This window comes from Panulirus ornatus, chromosome 58, assembly GCF_036320965.1.
Source record: "Panulirus ornatus isolate Po-2019 chromosome 58, ASM3632096v1, whole genome shotgun sequence".
Taxonomy (NCBI): Eukaryota; Metazoa; Arthropoda; class Malacostraca; order Decapoda; family Palinuridae; genus Panulirus; species Panulirus ornatus.
Window position 1 is genome coordinate 12,989,041 of NC_092281.1, and position 20,151 is coordinate 13,009,191.

The 20,151-nt window shown below is 40.5% G+C and overlaps 1 protein-coding gene across 2 annotated transcripts; it reads left to right on the forward strand.

Moving 5' to 3' along the window:
* The first annotated feature begins 882 nt into the window (after window positions 1-882).
* Window positions 883-18,471, forward strand: LOC139766531 (uncharacterized). 2 transcript variants are annotated; one of them, XM_071695308.1, is made up of 7 exons: window positions 883-1,035; window positions 3,650-3,727; window positions 9,877-10,208; window positions 10,482-10,634; window positions 10,744-10,852; window positions 14,229-14,818; window positions 17,144-18,471. In XM_071695308.1, exons 3-7 carry the CDS (start codon window positions 10,194-10,196, stop codon window positions 18,182-18,184), a joined length of 1,908 nt encoding a protein of 635 aa, XP_071551409.1. In that variant the 5' UTR covers window positions 883-1,035; window positions 3,650-3,727; window positions 9,877-10,193; the 3' UTR covers window positions 18,185-18,471. The 2 variants fall into 2 exon arrangements, with proteins under 2 accessions (XP_071551409.1, XP_071551410.1); XM_071695309.1 differs by lacking the exon at window positions 9,877-10,208.
* The last annotated feature ends 1,680 nt before the right edge of the window (window positions 18,472-20,151 follow it).

Genomic DNA, 20,151 nt, shown 5'->3' on the forward strand with positions numbered 1-20,151 from the left:
CCTTTATAATGAGAAACATAATCCCTGTTTACAAGTTCGTTACTGTAAACTTGTCTGTTACTGAGTTTATCCATACGTCACAGGCGTGTCTTTAAGTCTGTGGTGTCTAGGCAGCCTTAAGATATCCATGAATTGTACACAACTGGATATATTTAAGGTTTCATGAGATAGTTATGAAGTAGGTAAATTTTGTTCAAGTATGGCCGAGGAGCGGCGGGCGATCGGCTGTCACAACATGGTGCAATCCTCCACCTCGGCCGCGATCACAACTTGCCACCGCATTTTTTCCAGCGAATTAATGCGATGAATTTAGACGGGTAAGTCAATAATTTTATTTGTCTTCGTAAAACTGAACTTGAATGGATTCGTATGGTATCCCTCAATTCTGTTAATGAAAGGGAGATCTTAATACTGGCCTTGTATAACAAAATATGAACAGAACAGGGAATAATCAGTATTTGTACGTCAATAGCTTATATTCAAGTGTTCAAAGGCCTTTAAGATATTAGAATGTCATATTTCATTATGATCTGAAAAAAGAATTTTCGAATCAAGGTCGAAACTTTCTCAAAAACACTTCATTTTGATAATCAAGTGGAAGTAGATGACAACTACACAGCAAGTTGTATCATGTATTCCGCCGCGAACATTCTTGTACTTTCCCCCGTCATTATTTTCATTTTCCATACATAAAAACATTAATTGGACAATTTAAATCACGTTTAAAAGCAATTGGGCATATAAGAATTGATAAGACACTAAAGGATAGCAAGTATTTCCAAAAATAGGGATTGGGGATTCCCCAAGAAACTTTGCACACACTGGCAACCCCATCTGCTACGTCACCGAGATTATAAATACAGGGTGAATAGCGCGCTCGCTCCGTGTTCGAGATTCGTTGATTAAGTGAGAGGTAGGAGGCGCTACCACCGGTCTCTGTGTAGCCAAATCGTTGAGGATTGCGTCAGATAGGGTGTGGAGCCCGCCACCCACTGACTTTGATACTCTCACCGTACTAACAGTACTTTTGGGAAGGTATGCACCACGCCTGTCATAGGATTAAGAGTTAATGTGTGTGTTAATGAAATGTATTACGGTATACTTTTAAGATGATATTTGACTTGTTTAAGTTATCCCTAATAGTGACATACAGGAGGAAATCGCAAAATGTTGGGGAGAGTGCATGCCTGGAATCCATTACAGTGACGGTAGATCACGTGCCTCACTGGGACAGGTGAATCAATGGTGGCACTCGAGCAGAATCACGTGCTGCACTCTGCACTTGAATCATCAGTGGCTTTTGGTCAGAAAAAATCACGTGCGGCGGTGTGACGGCAGAATCAGACAACATAGTTGAGCTTATCACCGTCATCACCTCCCACCCCACCAACAGTCACATGGTGGTGGTGGTGGTGGACGTGGACATACGGTTGAATTTTATTGGAATTTACCCTCCGATCTTTAGTGCTAGTGGGATTTATTCTGGAATACAGTCGTCACTGGGATTTATTAACCCGCGATGCCTTGTATTTCCCGGATATATCGCGTGATGCCTGGTGCCTCTTAAGATTTACCCCCTTAATGCCTGGTGCCACTCAAGATTTACCCCCTTAATGCCTGGTGCCACTCAAGATTTACCCCCTTAATGCCTGGTGCTACTTAAGATTTACCCCCTTAATGCCTGGTGCTACTTAAGATTTACCCCCTTAATGCCTGGTGTCACTTAAGATATACCCCCTTAATGCCTGGTGTCACTTAAGATTTACCCCCTTAATGCCTGGTGCTACTTAAGATTTACCCCCTTAATGCCTGGTGCCACTGTTATTTACCCCTTGATGCTGCTGGTGTATATACCTCGTCATGCCTGGTGGTACTGGTATTAAACCCGTCGTGTCTGGACAGTGGGAAGTATTCCATGATGGTGGGCGCTCGCTAGACTAACCCCATGTTACTGGGATTTACGTCTTGAAACTTGGATGTTACTGAGGTGTATCCTCTTGCTACCCTCCCAGTACTACGATGTACAGTGTGGTGGATGGTGCGTGCTTGAGGACTTTTATTTATACATGGCGCTGGTGGTATGGACTTCGTGATACTGTGGTTACCCCGTGATGCCAGGTGCTTGTGTGATTACCCCGTGATGCCTACTCCTTGTGTGATTACCCCGTGATGCCCGGTGCTTGTGTGGTTACCCCTTGGTGCCCGGTGCTTGTGTGATTACCCCGTGATGCCAGGTGCTTGTGTGGTTACCCCTTGGTGCCCGGTGCTTGTGTGATTACCCCGTGATGCCAGGTGCTTGTGTGATTACCCCGTGATGCCCGGTGCTTGTGTGGTTACCCCTTGGTGCCCAGTGCTTGTGTGATTACCCCGTGATGCCAGGTGCTTGTGTGATTACCCCGTGATGCCCGGTGCTGGTGGGGTTACCCCGTGATGCCAGGTGCTTGTGTGATTACCCCGTGATGCCTGGTGCTTGTGTGATTACCCCGTGATGCCCGGTGCTTGTGTGGTTACCCCTTGATGCCTACTCCTTGTGTGATTACCCCGTGATGCCCGGTGCTGGTGGGGTTACCCCGTGATGCCAGGTGCTTGTGTGATTACCCCGTGATGCCTGGTGCTTGTGTGACTACCCCGTGATGCCCGGTGCTGGTGGGGTTACCCCTTGATGCCTACTCCTTGTGTGATTACCCCGTGATGCCCGGTGCTTGTGTGGTTACCCCTTGATGCCTACTCCTTGTGTGATTACCCCGTGATGCCCGGTGCTGGTGGGGTTACCCCGTGATGCCAGGTGCTTGTGTGATTACCCCTTGATGCCTACTCCTTGTGTGATTACCCCGTGATGCCCGGTGCTGGTGGGGTTACCCCGTGATGCCAGGTGCTTGTGTGATTACCCCGTGATGCCTGGTGCTTGTGTGATTACCCCGTGATGCCTGGTGCTTGTGTGATTACCCCGTGATGCCCGGTGCTTGTGTGGTTACCCCTTGATGCCTACTCCTTGTGCGATTACCCCGTGATGCCCGGTGCTGGTGGGGTTACCCCGTGATGCCAGGTGCTTGTGTGATTACCCCTTGCTGACTGGTGCATTTTAGGATTGCCCTGTGATGCCCGGTGCTTGTGTGACTGTGATGCCTGCTTTGATCTAAGCATTTATCTAGATAGTAAGTAGTGGTCATGAGTGTACATGGGCTGAAGTAGTGATGCAGTAATGTGTCATAGCGTTACATTTACTGAGGCTGGTTGGTAGGTGGCTGTAGTAGATGTACCAAGCCAATAAATGAATAATGATGTGTAGATGTACCAAGCCTATAAATGAGTTCTGGTGTGTGCTGGTGTAGCACTGAAGTACGATTGTAACTGATAATCTTGATGTGCTCTTTTCGTATGTTCACTTTAGGTGTCTTTACTCTTCTATTTATTTTCTTTCGTGTTTGTGAATCCTAGTTGTGTTAAATTAGTATATATTATATATATGAATTTAACGGGTAACAATGTGCGAGTATATGTATTCGATACATATATGCCAATAGGTTTCCTGGCACATGTGAATTTTACTTGTGCCTTTTATATGTGGTTGAAATACGTATCATATATATTTCTTTTTGTAATAAGATTAGTTAGTTTAGCGTGCATATTAAAGTAACATGCTTTTCAGGCCTGGCGAAAACCGGCTTTCCCTGTTGGTGTTCCTTAACTCTTCAAGATTGATTTCAAGCCTTCATTGTCGGATCCAGTGAGTACACGTTAGATTTTTAATGTTCAGTTTGTTTCATCACTGTGAGAATCACCATGCTCACGGAATTACACCATTTTTATTTACTGTAAATGAGAATGGTTCAGACTGATGATTTAATCTAGATAAGCTGATCAGTGATGGAAGGCAAAAGTCTGTTCCCGGGATTTGGTGAGAAAAAAAAAACTTTGAAAGGAGTGTTATAATTATGAACAGTTGGTATATCAGGGCAGTTGCTTCCACACGTCATTTGAGTGTCTTCAATTAAAGGAAGAAAACCTCGTGAGATTTCTTGCCTTTTTTTCCCCGCAAAGTTCATGATACTCAACCAGATGTAGAATGTTAAGTAGTCATGGAACATCGCCGGGACAGACTTTTTCCTTTTACCACATACGTATATACTCACACTCACCAGTTGTACTTCCCAGAACCTTGCTTGTGTAATTCACCTGTTGTTAAATATTCATACCTTCTCTGGGAAGCAATCCCTTGGTCCAGTCTTTCCACTAGAGAATATTGCTAACTCTTCTTCGAGTCTACCACACTTTTCTACTGCCTCTGGACTCTGAAACTTTGATCAACTCATTTAAGAGTCTATTCGTGTAGATAGAAAAGCTCCTAGTTGAATTTTACAGATGACAAAGAATTAAAGTAATCGAAATGAAAGAACTATATAGATGCGGCGGCAAAATTGATGTAAAGGAAAGTTTAACTGAACCTGAAAACCCTCCCGGGAAAGACACTACAGAGCTACTGTCTTCAATAGTTGGACAAGTTTATGCGAGTAACCTGGAAGAAGCATGATGAGCCATTAATATATATATATATATATATATATATATATATATATATATATATATATATATATATATATATATATATATGCTACTTAAGACACGACATACACAAGGATCAAGTACAGAAAGTTTAAACCTTTGAGTGCATCGTAAAATATCGAGAGCATTCTCTGAATGCGATTATCCTCAGCAAAATGAAAATCTTATTTTGTAACTTCTTACTCTTATTAGAAAACAAAGATTAGTTTTCATGTGTGCCATCTAAAATTTACTTTGGAAATCCAATAACTGAAAAATAAGGATATATATATATATATATATATATATATATATATATATATATATATATATATATATATATACATCTTTCAAACTATTCGCCATTTCCCGCGTTAGCAAGGTAGCGTTAAGAACAGAGGACTGGGCCTCTGAGGGAATATCCTCACCTGGCCCCCTTCTCTGTTCCTTCTTTGGGAAAATTAAAAAAAAAAAAAAGGGGAGGATTTCCAGCCCCCTGCTCCCTCCCCTTTTAGTTGCCTTCTACGACACTCTGGGAATACGTGGGAAGTATTCTTTCTCCCCTATCCCCAGGGATATATATATATATATATATATATATATATATATATATATATATATATATATATATATATATAAAACAATCGCCGTCTCCAGCGTTAGCAAGGTAGCGCAAGGTAACAGGCGAAAGAATGGCCCAACCCACCCACATACGTATGGATATACACAAACGCCTACACGCCCATATACATACCTATACGTTTCAACATATACATACCTATACATACACAGATATATGTACATATTCATACTTGCTGCCTTCACCCATTGCCATCGCCACACAGGAAATAGTATTCCCCCCAAGGTAGCGCCAGGAAAAGACAAAAAGGCCACATTCGTTCACACTCAGTCTCTAGCTGTTATGTTTAATGTACCGAAACCTAAGCTCATATATATATATATATATATATATATATATATATATATATATATATATATATATATGAGAGAGAGAGAGAGAATTTCCTTTAAAATCCATTGCAACTACCCTGCCAGCCAAACCTCATCCTTTCAGTCGCTTTCTACTACACGCAAGGAATACATGGTCAGTGTCGTTCCTTCCCTATCTGCAGGGAGTGAGTGACGTAGCATCATATATAGATAATTAAGTTTTTGAGAAAAGATCATTGGGCTTTCCCTAGTTCCTTCGTGGAAAGTAACACAAGATAGGAGAAGTTCCAGACCGCTCCTGCCCCTTGTAGCTGTCTTCTATGACATGTAGGAGACAATGGACAGTATTCTTTCATTTCCCATGCAGCAGTTTGAAGAACAGTCAGGAAAAAGTTTCTGGAAACACTTGTATGATGTAAGATTTTCCTTACCAATCTCTGCTGGTTGACCTTGGAAATCTGTTACTTTCTCCAATTGTTTTGCATTAGAGCATAATACATTTTTTTCCTTCTAGGCTATGAGGACACCAGGTATGCCAACACTGCGTGTGGATGGTGTTGTAGAAGCAGTGCTGTCTGTGCTAGCTAGCTGGGATCATTTTATTCTCTCTTGTATGAGATATCAGGAATTCCTCACTTATGAGTCAGAAACCCACAACTCTGCTTAAATATCTTCTGTAGTGTCTTCTTCATTATACCTAAAATGCCTCTATTAAAAACTAAAGGGTGAAACAAAAGTTTGCAGGGATGCATGGATGTATGATTATCAGCTGAGCTGATGCCACTGGATCTTGTCTTTATCTCTCATCAAAATGTGGTGATTTATTGACTATACATCAAATAACAATCGTTTCACTACACCTTTGCATATAATATTTTGATATATTATTCATATCTTACTTGGGTTAGGTTATAAAAGCATAGAAAGAAGAATTACTGTTGAATTAATCTCTCGATTGCACAGCATGGGAGTGACTTGACTGTAGGTTTATGTTTCTGTTAACCACTAATTCTAGCATATGGCAGGACATACTGGAGTCTAGATGCCACATCAAAATTCATGGAAAAATGTACTTCATGAAAGATGAGGATTGATGTTTTTAAATGGTCTTGGAAACTGGCTAAGAAGAGTTTCTGGTGGGAGCACAAAAGGGGGATGAAGCTCAGAGGGTCAAAGAAAACTTAGCATGTGGTCTTAATGAGTTCTAGGTGCGAACCTAGAAAGACAATTGTGCAGCAATAGAGAGGAATGCTCTTCCACGTTAAGCATGACATGCAATTAGTACGACGTACTTGGCCAGCCATTGTAGCAAATTCACTCTGTAGGCTCTCTCTCTCTCTCTCTCTCTCTCTCTCTCTCTCTCTCTCTCTCTCTCTCTCTCCACTATTTATGAATGTTTCCTATTCTGCAAAACCTAGACCTGTGATGTGCTTCTAACTGCTTCCCAGAGTTGGTCACACCTACATACACACCACAAACATTTATAGTAACCTCCCTCATATGTTTGAATACATTTATTGTTTTACCGTATTTACACACACACACACACACACACACACACACACAGTACAAATAAATGATATCAAATAGGGAAAAAACACACACACACACACACTAAGGAGTTGACATTGTCCCTGCCCTGCAACCAGAGTCCCACCTAAGAAGAATAGTGAAGTAGACCTGTTTTCTAGCAGGTATTAAAATAGGAGTTAAGTTTAGGGAAAAGTTATTATTGAGGATACATAAGGCCAAAACTTGAATATGCTTCTCTAGTTTGGACATTGTGCTTGAAGAAGTGCAAAGAATTAATAGATGAAATTCAGATTACAAAAATAGCAGAAGAATTATTAGAGCTGAGTTACAGGGAAAGGCTGGAGGCTCTAAATTTATCCACCCTGGAAGAGAGAACATTAAGGTGTGACTTGACTACAACCTCGTATGTTTAAATAGATTAATACTAAGGCAGTGAATATTTTTTCAAGAGATGTAGGGTATATTCCTTAAACTTAATATGAAATTTAGTAAGAAACTTTAAGAAAAAAAAATGAAGTACCATTATAGTACTAAAGTGGTGGATGAATGAAATAAAATGACTGAAAACATGGTTAATTCAGACATCAAACAGGAATTAAACAAAAGTTGTATGATTGAGAATGTTCAAGAGATGAGGCATCATGAGTGTAAAACTCCTTTCCTTTACAATACATATAAGTAATTACACACATACAACACGTATGATGGAGAACATTCAAGAGATGGGCATCACGAGTGTAAAACTCCCTTCCTTTACAGTACATATAATTACAAACATACACACACCTGTCAGAAGGCACATGGTCCTGATAAAATTTCATGTGCTTAGAATGCGTATAGATACATTAGAGAAACTTTTTGAAGAGTAAAAGGCCAGGGGAGTGAATCAAGGCAAACAATCACACCTGTCGGTGAGTACTATCACAAACAGGCACTGAACTACAGACATCTCATTGATGAATGTGATCTTTAAGGTTCTGGAAAAGAAATAGAAAGTAAAAGTATGATTTTTAGTGAGGAAAAATTGCTGCTGTGAGAGACAGTTTAAGGGAAAGGACATATGTATCAAACATTTTAGATATCTTTGAGACAGTGGCCTCTCTCTCTTATTCAGAAGAAAAGGCTGGATAGATGTCGGGACTGCTAGAAAGCATTTAACACCATACTGCATGGGAGGTTGAGTAAAGGAGAAACTTCCTCGGAGGACAGGATTACCTGAGTTGAGGGGAACAAAGTTGCATGTCAGAGAACCCTTCTTACAATAGGTTGAGGTCATCAGCGGAGTGCCACACTGTTCTGTTCTGGGACCTGTACACCTCTTGATTTACTTAAATGACTTTCTTGAAAGTATGGACTCCTACTTGAATATGTTTGCAGAGAATGTATAGGTCATGAGGTAAGTAAAAAGCTTGGAGGGTTGCATAGCCCTATAAGGGGACTGTGACAAACTCCAAAGTTAGAGTAGCAGTATGTTAGGAGAAAAGTTAAGATGATCAGCTGTCTGCTGGCAAATATTAGAATAGCTTTCAAGTATATGGTTAAGTAAAAGTTCAGTAAGCTGTTCATATCCTTTATAAGGCGAAAATTAGAATGAAATTCTTAAGTTTGGTCATTGCACCAAATGAAGCACAAGAAGGTAATAGAGAAGGCCCAGAGTAGGGCAGCAAAGATTGATTCCTGAATTAAGAGAGCTAAATTATAGGAGAAGGCTAGAAGACCAAAAGTTGCCCTCTTTGGAAGAGAGAAGAGTAAGAGTGACCTGATCACAACAATAAAGTTTGTAGATCAGAATAGTGATGCATTTTACAGATCTTGAAAAGATGTAGAGATAGGATAACCTGATGTCATGATGAAATTAAGCAAGAAACGTGTTACAAAAGCTTTAAAGAAGTAATTCTGTTGTATGAGAGTGGTGGATGAATGAAATAAAGGGAATACTAAACAGCAATTGATGAAAGCACATTGAAGTTAAAAAATCCATGATAATAGAGATAGGGATCTTGTGAGTGTGAAAACTCCCTCCCTGGCATTGCTCTTTTGTTCTTATTTGGTTACCTGAATCCCACAGTAGGAGGAGAGTAAAGGAAACTAGTTGACTATAGACAGATATCAGAATATCATCAAGTATATGAACAGGGAAATTTATCGCTAACTGTTTACATCCTGTATCTCGCCATATTTAGAATATACTACTTTCATTTGGCCATTGCACTTATAGAAGCACAAAGAACCAATATGCAAAGTCTAGAAGAGGCTGTCAAAGAAAGCACTGGAGTTCAAATATTTAGGTTACAGGGAAGGCTAAAGGCATATATGCCCACTTTGAAAGAGTGAAGAGTAACCTGAGCATGATCCTTCAGGATTAGAATTAACTTGATAACTTAGATTGTGAACAGATCTAAGGATGTAGGATAGAATAAGTAGAGGATGTGATATGAAATTAAAGAAGCAGTTTGTAAGAAAAGATATATAAAGTACTTTTATCGCAAGAGTAGTTGATGAATTGGGTTATGGGATGGGGTATGCTGATGGCACAAAGAAATTGTATAGTATGTTGATCGTGTAAAAAAGTTGTGTCAATGGAGAAAGTTCAAGAGATGGCATTATGTAGTATGCTTCCCTTATACAATACGAAAGGTAATTACATACTCGCTCACAGGTCCCTCATGCACACATACAAGAAACACACTCACAAGCACTTACAAAGAAAATTGAAAACATTATGTGTAATAGTAGTTGGAACTCAAATGTTATGTAAATCAATAATGTTTGTCTCAATTAACATGCTCAGTAGATTCATTGAGGGTGTAGTTCTGTTGATGAGAAGAAGTAATGTGCATATGACTCCAGGTGGTGCCTTCCTCACAGTCCTGTGGTGCCTGCCTCACAGTCCTGAGCTGCACCTGGAGCAGGGCTGGCAGAAACCTCTGGAGAAGAAGAAGGTTTAGACCGGCCTACATCTTCTCTATTGACTTCTGAGGGACACCCATCATGGTGTTTAAACTGCTACTTCCAGATCTCTTATTTTTTTAGAGTATCAAGAGTCATTATTAATCTGACGTAGCAGTGAAGCAGACACAGGAGTAATACAGGCTGAACTGTTTGGCTTTGAAAGCCATTTCTAGAAAAGGCAGATTGTGGTGAACAACAGGACATCCCTGGCAGCCATGCTGGAGTTGTTGGTAAAACATGTATGGTTTCTGTAGCTCTATTGTGAAGCGTAAGACCAAGCAATAAGAAGTGATTGCTTTGTGTTCCGCTGTTTAAGTTAGGGTGAAGATAAAGAGTTAAGGAATCAAAAGACCTTACTTTTAAGTCATAATTGTTTATAAAGCCTTTATAAGATTGGAGTAGAGGCCCAACAACAATTCACTCTCAGTGGTTTAATTAGCTGTGGAAGCATCATGCAAGTTTCTTTTTCCAATATTAATCAAAGACTTATTTTCTCTTTTTAGAGTCCACAATGGTTCGTACAGAGATTGGCAGCGCCTCTGAGAATGGCTCCTTACCATCAGAAGGAGGGTATGGAAGACACCTCAACCACAAGAAAGGTTGGGGTGTCATCCTCAAACCTGATGACAGCTGTTGGAACTTGGACCGAAACCATGGTGAGTTAGAAATTTTGGGTTTATAAAAATATTACATTTATTTTGTTTATGCAGTCACTCTGTCCTAGAAATTATAAAGGCCGCAACTGTAGTCTCATACCTCTTGCAGCCAAAACTACTGCCGAAACAGAGTGGACCTGGGAACGACAATCACATTTTGGCCATGGGAGACTGCTTTATCAACGGTTCCTCGTCTGATCTCAACACGCCTGAAATCAGTGAGTCTGCATGTGAATCCCCTTAATATGCAACTGTCTTCATTGTCAATTCTGATGCTGGACATCCTCCTTTAAGGCAGTGCATATTTCCTCCACTTTCCGTATGCAAGCTCCTGCTGTTTACCCCCTATATTCTCTCTCTCTCTCTCTCTCTCTCTTAGTACATTTTCAGCTGGTTCACAACTGTTCTTTTGTCTTTTACTTTTTTCTTCAGTTGTGGTTTCTATGAATTATCTAATGATCAGTTCCTCTTGTGCACTTTTCCTTGTTTCCATTGTATTCCTTTTATTTGCCCAAGACTGTTTCTGCGTATTTGTCTGGTAAAATTTTGAGCAACACTCCTGATTTTTTTCCACTTTTTTCCATGTAGTTACTTGATTCCTATGGCATATCTCACTTGGCAGGCAGATAGGTTCTCAAGTTAGGCAGACTTGTATCCTTTTGGATACTGGATTTCATGTTTGCACCTTACATCTTAATGTGGATATTAGAAATTTTACCTTTTACACAGGATATACATGGGTACTGTGTTATTCTTTCTTCTCTGTCCTCTTGGAGTGGGGAATGATGTTATCATTATAATAATTAATTATTATTATTATCAGTATAGTGTGAATTGGTTGATTGTGTATGGTCTTATTGTTGTTTTGTATGCTTGCCTCAAAACTCTTAAAAATACTTAGACTATCAGTGGGTATTTAGTATATCCTAGTTTTCTGAAATTGGTGTAATGTGATTGAGTTGATAACTCTGTGAGAGAAAAGGCTTTCTAATGTTTTTACTATAAAAATCTTGTGATCATTACCTCTTAACTTGTTCCCAGTCTCATGAAAGAACTTTGAGCTATCGATGTTTTCCATTCCTTTTGTAATTTCTTAAGTTTCTATTAAGTCACCCCTCTTTCTCCTCTCCTCTCATGTGGTTGATATGAGTAGACCCGGTCTTTTTTAATACGACAGTTTTCTTAATTCTGAAACTATGTTAGTTACTCTACTCAGGACTCTCTAAAGCATCTATGATTTTCCCTAGATGAGATCAGCTTTGAAAAGCACACTCTCAGTGTGGTCTTACATGAGTTTTAAGTAATACTAAGAAAGACTTCAGACACACATATTTGAACAAATGTTTTCTCAGTCCTTCCTTTTGATTGGCTTTTCACTCTATATCTGAAATGTAGTTGTAAATTTCATATATCTTGGCTTTTTTTTTGTTTTTTAACAACCACTAAGTTTTCATGAAATATATGAAGCAGTCGGGGATTTCATGTAAAAGTCTTTGTTGCGAGGTTATGGACTAGGGCTGTGGTGTTGGTTTATATATGACAGCAGCTAGAGAATGGATGTCAGTAAATAAATACAAAAATATAGGAAATATTGTTAGTGTTGTCATTACTGTATATTGTTATTATTTCAGTTTGCTTTTTGATATCACTTAAAGGAAGCCAAACTCATTTGCCCTCTTTCAGCCCATGTATCTTCCTTGTCACTTCTTACTGTTTTCTCATGAAATGCCATACATTTTATATAACAATTAGAGAATTGATATGTGCAAGTGAGACCAATTTTCGTTTTTTCCTGATTTTATCTCATTAAAGGTGGAGAGGCAGTTTTTTTTTTTTTTTTTTTTTTTTTTTTTTTTTTTTATACTTTGTCGCTGTCTCCCGCGTCTGCGAGGTAGCGCAAGGAAACAGACGAAAGAAATGGCCCAACCCCCCCCATACACATGTACATACACACGTCCACACACGCAAATATACATACCTACACAGCTTTCCATGGTTTACCCCAGACGCTTCACATGCCTTGATTCAATCCACTGACAGCACGTCAACCCCTGTATACCACATCGCTCCAATTCACTCTATTCCTTGCCCTCCTTTCACCCTCCTGCATGTTCAGGCCCCGATCACACAAAATCCTTTTCACTCCATCTTTCCACCTCCAATTTGGTCTCCCTCTTCTCCTCGTTCCCTCCACCTCCGACACATATATCCTCTTGGTCAATCTTTCCTCACTCATTCTCTCCATGTGCCCAAACCACTTCAAAACACCCTCTTCTGCTCTCTCAACCACGCTCTTTTTATTTCCACACATCTCTCTTACCCTCACGTTACTTACTCGATCAAACCACCTCACACCACACATTGTCCTCAAACATCTCATTTCCAGCACATCCATCCTCCTACGCACAACTCTATCCACAGCCCACGCCTCGCAACCATACAACATTGTTGGAACTACTATTCCTTCAAACATACCCATTTTTGCTTTCCGGGATAATGTTCTCGACTTCCACACATTTTTCAAGGCTCCCAAAATTTTCGCCCCCTCCCCCACCCTATGATCCACTTCCGCTTCCACGGTTCCATCCGCTGACAGATCCACTCCCAGACATCTAAAACACTTCACTTCCTCCAGCCTCTCACCATTCAAACTCACCTCCCAATTGACTTGACCCTCAACCCCACTGTACCTAACAACCCTGCTCCTATTGACATTTACTCCCAACTTTCCTCCTCCACACACTCTACCAAACTCCGTCACCAGCCTCTGCAGCTTCTCACATGAATCCGCCACCAGCGCTGTATCACCAGCGAACAACAACTGACTCACTTCCCAAGCTCTCTCATCCCCAACAGACTTCACACTTGCCCCCCCCTCCAAAACTCTTGCATTTACCTCCCCAACAACCCCATCCATAAACAAACCAAACAACCATGGAGACATCACACACCCCTGCCGCAAACCTACATTCACTGAGAACCAATCACTTTCCTCTCCTCCTACACGTACACATGCCTCACATCCCCGATAAAAACTTTTCACTGCTTCTAACAACTCTCCTCCCACACCACACATTCTTAATACCCTCCACAGAGCATCTCTATCAACTCTATCATATGCCTTCTCCATATATAAGAAAATACATATACATAGAATCGAGTGTTAGCTGAGAAGGTAAACAAAAGTTGCACATCGAAGAGTACATGACAGACAGACAAGTTTTGGCATTTAGTCCAGTAGGCATGAATTGAGATATCTAGAAACCAGTAGGCAAAGGAGGTATGTGGTTGAAATCTTAAAGCAGGGTGGGCAGTAGGTGGTATATGGTAGAAATCATAAAGCAGGATGTGCAGGTGCCTCCATGCCATAGTACTGTGAATATTAGATCAGCCATAGGGGTGATGTTTGTTTTGCTGTCAGGTTTGTGGAGAAATTTTATATAAAAAAAAAACCTGAATGGTCTCATACTTGCATGTCTTTAGTTGTGATTAGATCAATACTATCAAAATGCCTTAAGGAAAACAAGTACAATAATTTGGGAAATAAAAAAAGCAATCTTTTTTCTTTAATTTTTGCAATTTGTTTCTTTCCAGAACTTGATGAAGACTTGTTTTTTGAGAAAAACACTAGCAGCCACAATGACTGCAGCTTGGATGCAGTATCTGAGATAGCACACATTGCAAATCCAGACAGAGTTGCCAGGAGCAACTTATCTGATAACCAAGTGGTGTTCGACTTAAGCCCTGCCCCACCTGACTTGCAGTCTGACTATTTCATGGACTTCCAGAAGTTCACAGCACCAGGAACAGCAGATGGCTTTATTACTACAGCTGAAAATAAACATGCATTAACTAAAGCCCCTGAACTAGATCTCCCAAGGCCCCGGCCTCCACCATCTCCCTCAGACTTTCTTACAGACATCAGACAGGGAATAAACCCACAAGCTGAAGTTGGTATTATGAAAGCCCAGTCCACAAGCAGGCCCACTCTTCCTCAGATGCTTTTGGATGATGGTTGTGATTTCAAGATTCCCACAGAAATTTTAGAACAGATGAGTAAACTTTTCCCAGATGCTCTACCTGATGATGTCCACATTAGTTCCACGGAACTTGACATGTGCTTGGGAATGCAGGAAGACCTCCTTAGTGGTGCCCTACACCAGTGTGGGATACCTAATGAAGAGGTAATTGAAATTTTGCTTGTGATTTTCATGTAGAAATTATTTTTGCATGTGATAATTTTAGAATTTAAGCTTTACCAGACATAGGCTGTACTTATCCTTCAAGAAGGCTTAGGCTAGGGTGTTTGTGTGTGGATATAAGTAGCTTTGGGGTAAAGTCAGGGGTTAAGAGCAAGGGCTAAGGAAGGTGAACAAGGAGTTCTGGTAATGTGTTAGGAGTGTACAGAAGTGAGCTTCAGAGGGTGCAGGTTAAATGAAATTGGATTTTCAGAGAGGTGATTATTTGTGTTGTGCCCCTAGAAATGAGAGGGCTAAGTTAAGAGTTGCAGGTGTTTTGGCCAGAAGAACAAAGTGAGTGTGGCTGCAATTGTGATGCAAGGGAAGGAATTTTAGCAATGATTTGAATGGGAGAGTAGGGAATATGGTAGTTAAGGGAATAAGTAGGTGGCATGGGGGGTACCTGGATGAATAAGAATGATGAAGTGTATGCTGAAAAAGGATGGGCTATAAAGAGGGACATTCATTAGGATACAACAATAAATAGGAAAGAAGGTAAGTGGGCACTATTGGATTAAGCGCTAATTTTTTGGCATGCGAAGGAGAGACTCATAGATGTGAGTGTCTTGAGAGGGGCAACAGGTGGGATGTCTAATCATTATGTGGTGCTGAGGTGAGGTGAATGTTTGAAGATGCTATACGAAGAAATGAAAATTATACAGGTGGGAGAGGTTTGTAAAGTGAGTGAGCTCAGAAAGAGGCTTAAAAGAAGAGATGGAATGTAGAATGGCTGAGGAAGAGACTTATATAGGGGAGGATTTCTGACAAATGCTAGACAAGTGTGTTGCATGCTGAAGGTGCAAGGGGTACAAGTAAGCAAACTCTGAGAGTGATGTAGTGAGAAATTAATTGCCTGTGAAAGAGGTAAGAGAGATGTATGGTGGTTACTTAAGGGAAGGAGTGCAAGTGTTAGCAAGTGGTTTAGTTAGAAATAAATTGCCTGTGAAAGAGGTAAGAGAGATGTATGGGACTTGCTTTAGTACAAGTGATGGGGAAATTTACTGGAGAATTTGGCAGGAGTTTAAGAGAAAGATGCTGGGACTCAAAGAGGGCAAATGAGAGATAAGATGAGCAGGTATCAGCATACTTCATGGAAAATAGGAAAATGTTTTTGATGGAGGTTAATGGTTTCAGCAAAACTGCTGAATAAATGGAAATATTGGTGAAGGGGGAAAATAGGGAAATGTTATTGGATAGGAATGAGGTGAAGTGGACTGAATATTTTAAAAGGTTGTTAAATGTGATAGGATAGGTGATATGGAATGTGTTGGATATCGATGAATGAAAAGTGAATGAGCCATGAGAAAAAAGTTTTATTAGAAGTGATCAAAGCCTTGTGTAAGAAGTTTAGCAGAAGGACTGGATTACATGGGAATGGAGTTTTTGTAGATGAAGTGATTGTGTTGTTGATTGTTAGTTGCATTTAAGGAACTAGAGAAAGCACATATTGTGTTGATAGAGATGCTTTGTGGATGGCATTGAAAATGTATGTTGTAGGTGGATAGCTTCTAGAAGCAATGAAAAGAGGTTTTTAAACTGAGTAAGGTACGTTTGGAAGTCAGAAGAGGATGAGTGTTTCCAGGTGAAGGTGGGAGTGCAGCAGGTGTATGAAGTTACCAGGACTGTTTTAATTGTGTATGGATGGATTGATGAGGGAGGTGAATGCAAGGGTCTTGGGTTGGATGGGTGGGCTGGGATGTGAATCAATTGTTTGTTGCTGATTCGGTGCTATTGCTAGATTTGAATAAGAAACTGTAGATGGCGTCTGAGTTTGGGAGAGCATCTGAAAGAAGAAAGTTGAAAAGTAATTTAAAAAGAAAAAGGTTTGCATTGAGGAGAGAGGGTTGTACATAGAGAGTTTGGAGAGACTTTAGAGTAAGAGAACTGCTTTAAATATCAGATTGGATATGGTAGTAGATTGAACTGTAGCAGCTGAAGTGTGCCACTAGAAAGATGAAGGGCTATGCTCCCAATCACATTGAGAAATGTATAGAAAGAGAATCTCTCTCTTGGCTCCAGTCTCAGACAAGTCCACATCAAGACCTGGCCTTAATTGAAATGAAGAGAGAATTCTGAAGTGGAAAAAGAAAAGACAAGGGAAATATATTTTTTGAATGGGTATCGGGCAAGATGTGTATGTATTTTATGCGTCAAGGTCAGCAGAATGAATTTTTAGTTCAAAAAGAAGATTGGTATGCTTTATCATGGTTAGCTTTGCAAACTACTGTCACACAATGTTAGCCAAACTTATATCATCTCAATCTTTTTCAGATATTCAGTGTATCTGAAGACTTTCTACCAGAAGTAGCCATGGAAGTGGCTCAGAGCACCTTCACTGATGACATATCTCACATGCAGACTCAGTGCACTTCACTTGAAGATATCACAAATGTCCAGGCCCTGAGCACACCACATGTAGACATCAGTGATGTTCAGGCGCAGAGCCCTTCACACGATAACATCATCCGCATCCAGGACCAGAGCATTTCTCATGGTGACATCACTCACAATCAAGCCCAGAGCACTTCACATGGCGACATCACTCACAATCAGGCCCAGAGCACTTCACTTGGTGACATCACTCACAATCAGGTCCAGAGCACTTCACCTGGTAACATCACTCACATCCAGGCCCAGAGCACTTCATGTGATGACACTAGTCACAACCAAGCCCAGAGCACTTCATGTGATGACACCAGTCACAACCAAGCCCAGAGCAGTAATTGCATCCAATACCTAATTCCAGTCATTCATACAGACAACAGTCAGTCTAATTTTCCATCATCTGATTATGTTTCTACTCATACTGATCAATCAAAAAGCTTTTTGACTGGTCCAGCCCCTGTCATTCCAACTGGGGTTGCTACAACGTTAGGATCTGATGCAACCTCTCGGGTTGGTCCCATAAGAGTAACACGACAGAGGAGGAGTGCCAGGAAACCTGTCAGGTTTAGGGACAGTGATGCTTTTGATGAATCTGTCACCACCACTGACCTGAATATTACTGTGGAATACCCAGGGGAACAGACAGGATCTGGAGACACCACCACCCGCAAGGAGGACAAGCTGTTGCAGAGGGAGCTAACAGATAGGGAGAAGTACCACAGAATACGTGTTTTGAACAATGAGGCATCAAAGAGATGTAGAGAGAAGAGAAAAAAGACTATGAAGGAGATGGAAGAGGAGATGTTTACACTGGAGGAGAGGAACCAAAAGCTGAAGGAGAAAGAAGCCGCTCTCAGGAGACTAAGAGACAAATTACAAGCCTTTGTAAGTGAATTCTTTAGTAAACAGTTTGCTTCAAAAGAGTAATGTGTAAACATTGAAATGCCATATTCTGATTGGAAAAAGTAGTAAATTCATTTATGGGTTATTGAAGATCAAGGATTTGTCCCAGTGGTAATAATGGTGCTTGCTGGCACTATGTTAAGGTCTAGATATTTGTTTATAATTACTGAATGTATAATATTTGTTTTTATTGATTTACATATACATCAGGTTTTATATATTTATATAATTTAAAATTATTGGAAAATGTTTCCAGTTATTTATAATTTTGTGAATTTCAAAGAAAAGAGAAATAAAAAGTTGAATATTTATCGACACTTTTCTATATCCTTTAAAGATGTAGTGCATGTAAAGAAGAAAAAACGGATAACTGGTTTACAGAGGTTCCTACATAATGGAGAACAGTTGCAGGAAAGTGTGCAACACAACGAGAGCATGTGAAGGTACATTTAGAGCAGCTGGTGAATAAATGAATAAAGTGCAGGTACAGCAACAGCAGAACTTTAGACAATGTATGAATCTGAAGAAAAAACTCGAAGAGTAGTCATTGTAACATTGGTTGTTAAAAGTAATCAGTAAAGTCGGGATTATCCTATATCAGTGGTCACAAATATTGATTAAGTCAGGGTAATACTGTAACGCTGGTCATAATGATGACCTAAGACAGGGTTACACCAATGTACGTCACAATGGACAACAAAGTCAGCCAAAATAATATGGTGGGAATTAAAGTGAAACGTGTAGAATGTATATGCCAGACCATTGGCTTTACTGAGAATTGTATTTACTCTGAGAAACACATTTATTGCTTTGTTTTCACTTATATCTTGTTTCACTACGTACTTTTCTGTAGAACAGTATAGGGTTAAATTCCAAAGACTCTTGAGTTCTTTTACCGAGTTAAAGCTAATTACAGCATTATATATCAATCCCAGTCAAATGAATGAACCACACACCCTAAGTAACGGAACATAACCTGTACTCCTCGGCTCACAGGCACAGCATTTTCATGATGAACAGCACTACATCTGGTCATATTAATGACCAGCCTTACATTAAGTGAAAATGTTGACCAGCCTTACATTAAGTGAAAAAGTTGACCAACCTTACAGTAGGTCAAAATGCTGACCAGCCTTACAATCAATAGTGTTGACTAGCCTTACATTAAGTGAAAAAGTTGACCAGCCTTACAATATGTCAAAATGTTGACCAGCCTTGCATCAGGTCATAAGGTAGAGCAGCCTTACATTAGATCATATTGACAGGTCATGGAAGCTTCAACTAGTAATATGTGGGTTTTATGACCTGCGTACATACAAGAATCATTCAGTCTTAACTATCACCCCACCAGTTGCGCAGTGTCATACCACTGGTTGTTCCAAAAGCTTTCCAACCTTTCCTCCCTTCTCTACTCCTAATGGATATCCAAACTGCCGTTCCACTAGTCGTCCCGCCATTCATCCCACCAGTCGTAGAAATTGTCCCACCAATCATCATCCCACTGGTTATCCAACCTAATGTCCCACACGTCGTCCCAATGGTCATGCCACCCGCTGTCACACCCTCTCACCCCAACAGTCACCCAACCTACTACATCACTGGTCCTCGCACTATAGTTATCCCACCAATCGCCTAACCTGTCTTGCCACAGGTCATCCACCAGCTGGTCGAGCACACATCCGTCGCTAAATGAGTCAGCTGATGACGTCACCAGGTGCTGATAAACATGTACCCACTCCCTCACTCATTCACCCACAACCTCCCTCATTCGTTCACCCACCTCCTCCTTCATTCATTCACCCTCACCCTCTCACACTCGTTCACTCGCTTCCTCCCATACCCATTCACTTACACTTACTTATTCACTTCCCCCTTACTCATTCACCCACTTCCTCCCTCACTCATTTTCCTGTTCCCTCACTTATTCACCCACTCCCTCACTAATTTACCTACTCTCTCCTTAATTCATTCACCCATTCCCTCCCTCACTT